This window comes from Petromyzon marinus, chromosome 39 (genome assembly GCF_048934315.1).
Source record: "Petromyzon marinus isolate PM22_M1 ecotype Great Lakes invasive population chromosome 39, UKy_Petmar_22M1.pri1.0, whole genome shotgun sequence".
Classification (NCBI taxonomy): domain Eukaryota; kingdom Metazoa; phylum Chordata; class Hyperoartia; order Petromyzontiformes; family Petromyzontidae; genus Petromyzon; species Petromyzon marinus.
Window position 1 is genome coordinate 16,080,119 of NC_133705.1, and position 8,527 is coordinate 16,088,645.

Genomic DNA, 8,527 nt, shown 5'->3' on the forward strand with positions numbered 1-8,527 from the left:
TCACAGACGTATGCCATGATGCTGTCGCTGTCGGAGGAAGAAGGCGGCCGCCTGGGGCTGCCCAAGTCCGCCGAGGGGTGGCCGCGCACACTCCCGCCGTCGGCCGAGAACGGCGCCGCTCTGGCCGCGAGCCACGTCTAGCGGTGGTGGCGCCGCCGAGCCCCCCTCGGCGCAGGGGGGGGGGTGGCCAGGGGGTGCTCCCCGGGCCCGACGGTGGGAAGCGTGAGCCGAGAAGATTGGAACGACGCCACCACGTCCCCTACTGTGTTGCTCGCAGCCGTCTCGGGAAGGCATCCGTCCCCTCCGCCCCCCCGCGTGCTTGCTTGGTGCGGCCCCATCGCAGCGCGCTGGGGCTTGCGCGTTGCCGCGTGGCTACGAAGCGGCGGAGATGGAGGGGGGGGGGGCAGCACTTGGCGTGAGCGAGTCCGCCATCTTGTTTTTTGTGAGCCTGCGGTCCGAGGTGGAGCGGGGGGGGGGGGGTCACGGGGGGCCTCCGAGGTAATCGCCGTCTCGATCAAGAACAAGAGGCAGCAAACGTGTGGGGAGTTTGAACGCCCCAAGCCTCCGTTAGAAGTATAAAGTAACAGTCGTAAATGAAGAAGCTAAAATTTAACAACGAAAAATTATTATTACAATGTAAAACTTGACTTTTGTTGGGACCAACTCTGCACTTCCAAATTCCACTTTTGCATGACCAAGAAAGGAAGATTGTCCCACCTTCGTTTCCATCGCCGACGATTCCAGTGAAATCGTGGGGACCGAATGCAGTTTCCCCCCAGCGCTGTGCGAGGTTGCGGTCGTCCCGCTCGCTCGCCGAGCGTGAAGACGACAGCGGCCTGCGCTGGGGTGGGTGTCCGGTGAATCCTCCCATCCGCGCTCGCTCTTCTGTGAAAGACAAATCCAGCCCCCCCCCCTCGCCTCTTCTGTGCGGTCACTCACACTCGTGTCTCGGCGATAGTAAACGTGTTATTTATTCGTGCTCGTGGTATTTGTGACGCCTGTAAACACTTTCCCCTCGCACCAGTTTTTCTTTGTTTATTGGGGGGGGGGGGGGAACCCTCCACCGATGGTGGATCACACTTCACGGAATATGGGCCCAATTTTATTTCGGTTTTTTATGCACGTGTGTTTTTTTATATAAATATATAGAAACATATACAAACACATTTTATTTTGTGCTTCACATTTCCAGCAAGTTGCGGCGCAGACCTTTACAGCATTTGCACGGCGTTTAGAACGGTTATAATGCACACAGTGGCCAAATAATGAAGATTTCCCGCCAAAAACACATCCTACAGGATTCCGCCGATATCATAAATGGGACCTCGCGGCATCAGAAAACACCAATGGGATTCGGTGACATTTCTTAAGGACCCCCCCCCCTGTAAAGGAAAGAGCATTTGTGAAAATTACTGCACAGCGTGTTGGCTTACGAGTACGCCCTGCTAGGATTTGCAATGGTTTTATTTGACACATTGGATATTAAATGCCTTTTAATTACAACACAGGACAGTATTTAAAATCTCTGCATTAGGTTTCATTAATGATTTTAACTGGAGAGAGAGAGAAACAATCAAATGGACCAAAAAAAAGTGACGACTAAAATTACAAATTGTGCTCCATTTCAGCTGATGAGGGTTAATCTGAGTTGGGATGAGGGTCTCCAGTCAGAGATCGAGTCTCACTTTCTCTCTCTCAGGGTAGTTTATAGCAAATCCCCCAGCGTCCGCTGTAACGTCATTCAACCTTCACATCGACGAGTGGAATTGGCCCGAGGCCACGCGCCAAGCTGCCCCGGGGGCCCTGGCGAGCAGAGTTGTGCGTTGAAAAAACACCACCGCTGCCGTTTGGGCAAGGAGAGACGCGATTCTGCAATGCGCTTGAGCGAGCCAGCGGGGGCCGCGGCCCGCTCTTTCACCCGCGAGATTTTGAGGCTTTTAATGTCGGTTGCAACGCTGCGGTTGCCGAGTTGTCTTAACGGTTTTAAACAAAACAAAAAAATAATTTTTACTTTTTTTATGTATGTATGTGTGTGTATGAGTTTCCCACTCGTATTGACATCACAGTGTCGATGTCCCCACTCGTGCTATTTGCCTCCAGATTAAAAGAAACATTCGCTCAGAGCGTCGGCGGATTATTGCATCCGACGTTCGTCCGCGCACGTTTTGATTGTTCCCAGCGCAGCGAAGCGTCGTCAAGAAGGCACCGCCGTGAGAAGGCAATCGACGCGCTGCCGGCGCGATCGTGAAAATTATCCGAAAAGTAATTGTACGCTTCGAGCTAAAGCAACACACACACACACAAAACTAACTCCTGCTGACATCGCGCTTATTTGTCCAGAAATTTGCCAAATGTAGCAGAAGGTGGCGGGGAGTGGGGGGGTTCAGGCTCCACTGGTCTCGGCTGACCCCAATTCGATAGGATTTCGATGTGGGTTTTTTTGTAAGTGAGAATTTCTCATGGAGGGTTGATTGCAATGGCCATTAGCTTTATTAAGAACTTATGTTGCCAACGACAGGTTTGCATTGAAGAAAAGTCGCATCTTACGGCGTCGTCTGGTCTTAAGTGTCATTGGAAACACACATTTTGTTACGCGCGTGCGCGTGTGTGTGTGAAATATAAAGATGTGGCAGCACATTCACAAGGGTTGCATCCGCTCCCCAAAAGCGTGTAAAGTTGTTGCGTGTGTCTGTGTCGGCCTTGCACGCTTTCGGCGAACACGAATTTCGTTTGGAAGTGCTTATCGTGAGCACACGCAGCAAATGTCAAAATTCCTTCATGAAAAAATGCTGGGGGTTTTTTCCCTTTATTATAGCAGTACGGTTTGTTAGATCATGAAAAGGCAGATCCTCCTAATATTTATACATTTCCTCAAAGGACTTGTGAGGGAGTGTCATTATAATATGTAAACTGTATATTAAAAAATGTGTGTGTGTATATATATAAACTGAAAAGTAAAACGTACTAAGCCAACACGCAACTACGTTGTGGTCCATCGCTCATAACAAATAAAATAAAACGTACAAATCTCAACAATGAATCTCACTCAACAGTTCATATGATGGCAGTTATATTAAATCTGGCAATCGATGCATTTTTCGGTTTCAAAAATCACTCTGAACAATGAGCCGACAGAGCACCGTGAAACGTCCCCCACAACCCCCTGCATTATATTTTGGGGACCAAACGTGATTTGTCTTTGCGTCGTCGTTCTGATCAGAGCGATGGATGGATGGTGATCTTCGGGCGGCGGGAATAGAATCAAGTTGCGAGCTACCGTTTGTTTTAAAAAAGGGACAATCATGCTTGTTATTGTTGTTGTGTTCACCGGATTATTTGTCCGGGCGATGCTTTTACGCGTGAGCGTTTCAGTCCGTCCTCCTTCTTGCGCTGGGTTCAGCCTTTCGTTAGGCGTGCTTTGTACTTGTATCCATCCGTACGTCACCATGAAAGAAAAATACGATGGATTGTGTTTTTTTTTGTGTAGAAACATTTGATTATTATTATTATTGTTAAACTCGTGAGCGTATAGTGCCAAATCAAACATTTAAAATCTAGACTTGATTTGATTAAAAAGTTATATCAACAACAACATTTTCACACGGCTGAGGTACAGGACAGCTTCACGTCTCCTTAATGCGTAGCTTCTTTTTATATATAAAAAAAACCAACACACACAAATCCCTATTATTTAAATGTTTCTCCTTCCTCTGTACAGTAACCTGTGTTTGTTAATATATAAAGTGTTTTAAAACGTTCACTTTTTGTTGCTAAATACCTCATTTTTACATTACTCGTTCCTGCTCTCTTGGGCCGAGGCCACGATGTGAAAACATTAACAGGCTTCACATCAAATGCCGTCTCAGTCTGCTTCTCATCCAGAGGAATTTGAGAGGACTCTTACCTTGTCTCCTCCTATCAGGTATACTGTGTACATAAGATAATTCATACTTTACCACGCCAATTCCGCCTTTTAATGCAATGCCTCGTGCATTAGACAAAAAGTAATTTAGAGATTAACCTTATCACCTTAATTCCTCGCATATTCTCTTTTATTGTGGGGGTAGGGGGGAGCGTCAAAGTTATTTGCTGAAGAAACATCTCTCCACACCTCCAACCGATCCGAGAAAGCCTCCGCGAGCCTCAAGACTTATTTCCAGGAGGGAGGGTCCTGCATTGAGGATGTTTGGCCAATTCCCACTAAACAAGTGTCTGGCTTTATTGTGGGACATGTGGCACCGACCACTTGGTGAAAACTCAACTCGCACACCTAAAACTCCGCACGAATAGATTCAAGAATCCATTGTTGTTGAAATGGTAAACGCCTCGCCTAAAACAAGGGGGCAAGACCCCCCCCCCCCACCTCCACTTTGTAATGAGAGTGGCTCTTAAGCAGTGGTAGCAATTCCACATTCCCATGGCGGAGGCCATGTATATCCATATGCTTACAAATAGTAAAAACATTTAATTGGTACCTTAAATATTATATCCACCAACTTAGACGCGACATGAGTTTAATGTTTGCAGCAATTGCGTTCAGTTTTTTTTTGTACCCTTTTACATCGCTCCGATCAATAACGTCCCATCAGCTGAAATGCACGCTTGCAGGATTTCTCTCAGAATTCACACTCCCCTTGCACGGCTTGCTCTCATTACCATTTAAAAACGCTGATGCAGCGAGCAAGCATCAAGGTTGACAACACTTTTAAAAATAAAAATGCTGACTATGCTACGGTGCGTGAACAGACGAAGCATGGCGAGCCATCCTGTATTGTCTGACTGTACGTACGTTGAACTTCTTTCACACCGTACATAGCCAGCCGTGCTCATCGCAAGCGGCGAGCCCCGTGATAATTATGACGTTGGTGAATAACAAGTGCAGCCAAGAACTGGGATAAACCCCGCCTACAGGCAGGACAAACATTCCAATACTAATCATCGCCATCCTCCTGAGCCATGACCAATCCACTGCTGGATGAAGGCCTCCCCAACCATCAGGCACGACCCGGTCAACATGCCAACGTTGGGGCAACGTTGACCCGACGTTCCATGTTTGCTGGAGAGCCGATTTCATCGTGACTCGGGCTACTCGATGGAGACGAACTTGAAGAGCCAGAGGAGCCACTTGGCGCTCTCATCGCACGCAATGGAATCGTTCGGTGAGCAGCGTTGCCAGTCAAGAGTGTCGGCGCACAGTGCCCGCGACTGACAGTCGACACGAGGGCACCGCCAATCGGCACAGTCGACGTAAGGTCCTCCCTCGTGCGTCCGAAGCGCCTGCGGTGGGCACGGAGGTTGTTTGCGCACCGCGCCGTGAGCCCGGTGACCCGAGTTTCATTCCCAGCCGCGGCTAACATCAGTGGCGGAGGAGGTGTTTCATTCGGTTCTGGGCACCCCCAACGCGCGCCCACCACCCTCCCATCTCCCACACTTCACCATTGCACGCTGACCGGCATGGGGAAGTATAGTCACATAGCCCCCAAGACTGACATGGGGGCTATAAAGTTACGCATTTTTACGTAATCTATAAAACACGTTTGAGTACATTAAAATGAAAAAGCAACACAAAGTTAAATGCTCAAAGTATGGAATTGATGCGGCTGGTGGTTGTGTCGTTGGCTAAGAGCCATTCGTTTTGCCTCTTGCTCAATCGGTGTTGCTTTCGTGCCAGCGCTAGTGGCCCGTTTCCTCCCCCGACACGCACCTGCATGGAGCCCACTCCCTTAACCATTGACCAAGCCACACGCGTACAACATCTTCTGTGCGCCCAGCGGGGTCGCGCTAAGTCTGCCTGGGACGTGGAGACGGGGGGTGTTACTGTGTTTAGCACTGGCTGATATAATCGGCAGGCCAGTGCGTTCTCGTCATGCCCCCCCGAATGCCAAGGAGGTCTGGATGGACCCGGTTGGTCAGGGAGTGCTTGAATGGGGGGGGGGAGTGGCTTTGAGTTGGTGGTAGATGGGTGGATGTGATTGCTGCTGGTGGCAAATCCCAGCTCTTGTAACAACTGCCCTGATGTATGCCAATAACCCAAAGGCCTCTCTGCTCCGTTGATATTTGAAAAATATTGTGGCAATCGTCAACAGGTTAGGGAACGTCAAGACACGCGCGGAGTTACGTAGGCTCTCCAGCATGCGTCTGTCCCCGTAGGATTCTTTGATTAGTAGTACAGAAGCTAACGGGAGCTTGCCAAAGCTCATCGCGTTTTCAACTTTGCAATTAGTCCTCTGCTCAGGTTTCTGTCTCCCTTGTTTTGGGCAGCCCTTGCTTTGATCAGTGTTGGGCAGTTTTAAATGGGCCAAGTCCCTATTAAGAGCACAATTTTACTCTCAAGTTGTGTTAACATTTTATCATCTTTATGAAGAGAGTTATTGACGGACCCCTTGTTACGGAGTGAATATGTAAACGCTTTCAAGCAAGAAAAAAAAGGGAACATTGAAGTCAACCCTGGCATCCCGAATAAAATCGTAAAATAATGTAAAATACAAAGTTAAAAACATCATGCTTCAGTGATTTTTGTCTGGAATAAATGCTTTCAGCTTGTTTAATACTTCATATGTCTGTACATATCGAGGATATATATGAATGATGCATCTCATCGGTTGAAATTGTGTTGTTATGAATTAAACATGTAGACATAAATGAACACACTTTCGCGATAATTAATTTTGCGGCGGTCAAACAAGAGAAACAATACTATCATGTGTCAACTGCATTGCATTTTACACGTATGCTGGAAATTACGTTTTAATTAGCCAGAGAGGCCTGCGAAATGTATTCAGCGCTTTGGAGACAAGGGTTGGTGAATCGTGTTGAGATTCGTGAAATTCCCAAATCCGCCGCATATGCCACACTGTCGCCTGGATGTGAAAGTACAGAAAATGGATACTTGGATCGATATTTGTGGAGACTCGAGTTATGCCCCCCCACCCACCCCCTCTCTGTACCTGTGGGTTTTATACTGGATATCTGTGGAAAAAGCTTTATAGCTCATCGGATTCCTCCGGTATAAACCATTATACTTCAGATTTTTCTACACACACAAAACATACAATCGTTGTTGGAATTGGCCAAACAACGCCATGCAGAGAAACCCCTCCGTGATAAAGCGTCTAAACGACTCGGCGAAGTTCTGCCGGAAAAATAAAGGATACAGAATCCTGGGCAGTGCACGTGTTGGCGACCCTCTCTCGACCAGTTCAACATTTGACCGAGAAACTCACGCCAGCCACAAATGCACGAAATTCTAGTTTTTTTGAAGTCTTTATAAATCTTCTACAGGGTTCCGTGATGATTCTTCTGAGATGCTCATCTTCTCGGACACCAAGAGCCATGTGAAGTGTTTGTTCTCGCTGTTCTGTCGTAACTTTTTTGAAACAAATGTAAAACAGTCGTGTTTCCCCGCGTTCAAATAAGAATCAGTCCACACCCCCATTTCCCCCTGCTGTAATGTCATTAACAACCCCTGGACTGCCATAAGGTTTCAGATTCATTAGCGGAGCCTGTAAAACATTTAAGGGGGCAAAAGTATTGCTCGATCGTTGCGTGGAAAGGCAGGCTTACGTTTAATTGTAATGTTTCGTTCCCCGTAATCTTCCACGACAGCGTGTAACGAGTCGTCTGTGAGTAATCTGTGTTTTAATTAAGGGAAGAGATTATTCGGTGTTCTTGGGAGATTTTTTGTTCAGCCAGATATACATTCACTTGTCACCACTTTCAAAGGTGCTTTTTTAACTTAGTGCCATGATGTGCTACTGAGTGTTTTTGTAACATAATGTAAAAAAAGTCATAAATGTACAAAAAATATATAGCGGCCCAATTAAAGATTTTTTTTTTAAATGTGAAACTGTGCAAACCCACCCCCCCCCCGGTGTTTGGACTGAAGAACACTTTGTAACTGTTCCGCTGTGTGTGTAAGAAGCTTGAAATAATAATTATTATAGACAGTTACTGTAATTCCACTGTGTTATATAGCTAACGCAATGATACGACTGTACACAAATCATTTAGCATAGATTATCCCCGTTTGATCCTTTGTCAATAATGCATGTACCTCCAAACGGAACATGAAATGTACTTTTCTTTTCTGTAGAAAGCGGTCGTAATTTCAAAACAATTGTCTTAGACATTGATTTTAATGATTAAAAATAAATGCAAGTATTCTCGAGTTTCTGCTTTTTTATTGAAGTCTTAGGGAGGTCAAAACCTGCGGACACATGATGGTATGAGTGTGTGTACATTAGCAGTCTTGAGAAGTCTCTAATTAAAATGAATTGTTACACTTCGAAATACGGACATATGTCCGCACGCGGCTTCATGTCGAACACCAGTGGGTGAGCTGTCAGAGCGAATCAAATTTTGTGTTGAACCAAAGTCGTCATTTTTACGGCTTGTTGAGCAATCCACACACATTTAACAATGTGGTCTCACGTTTCGCTCGTGGTTGTAAAATTGCATAATCGGGCGATTGTCAGAATTGCGTAAGTCTCCTCCAAGGTTGGGCCTTGAATCTGTGGCGTGATGTCAT

General features: G+C 46.7%; 1 protein-coding gene across 1 annotated transcript in view; it reads left to right on the forward strand.

The window, feature by feature from the left end:
* Positions 1-8,167, forward strand: part of LOC116950399 (MDS1 and EVI1 complex locus protein EVI1-A-like) — a 277,925-nt gene extending 269,758 nt beyond the window's left edge. The window contains exon 16 of the mRNA XM_076072793.1: positions 7-8,167. Within this exon, the coding sequence (XP_075928908.1) occupies positions 7-141 (135 nt within the window). The 3' untranslated portion in view covers positions 142-8,167. The remainder of the gene's footprint in view (positions 1-6) is intronic.
* The last annotated feature ends 360 nt before the right edge of the window (positions 8,168-8,527 follow it).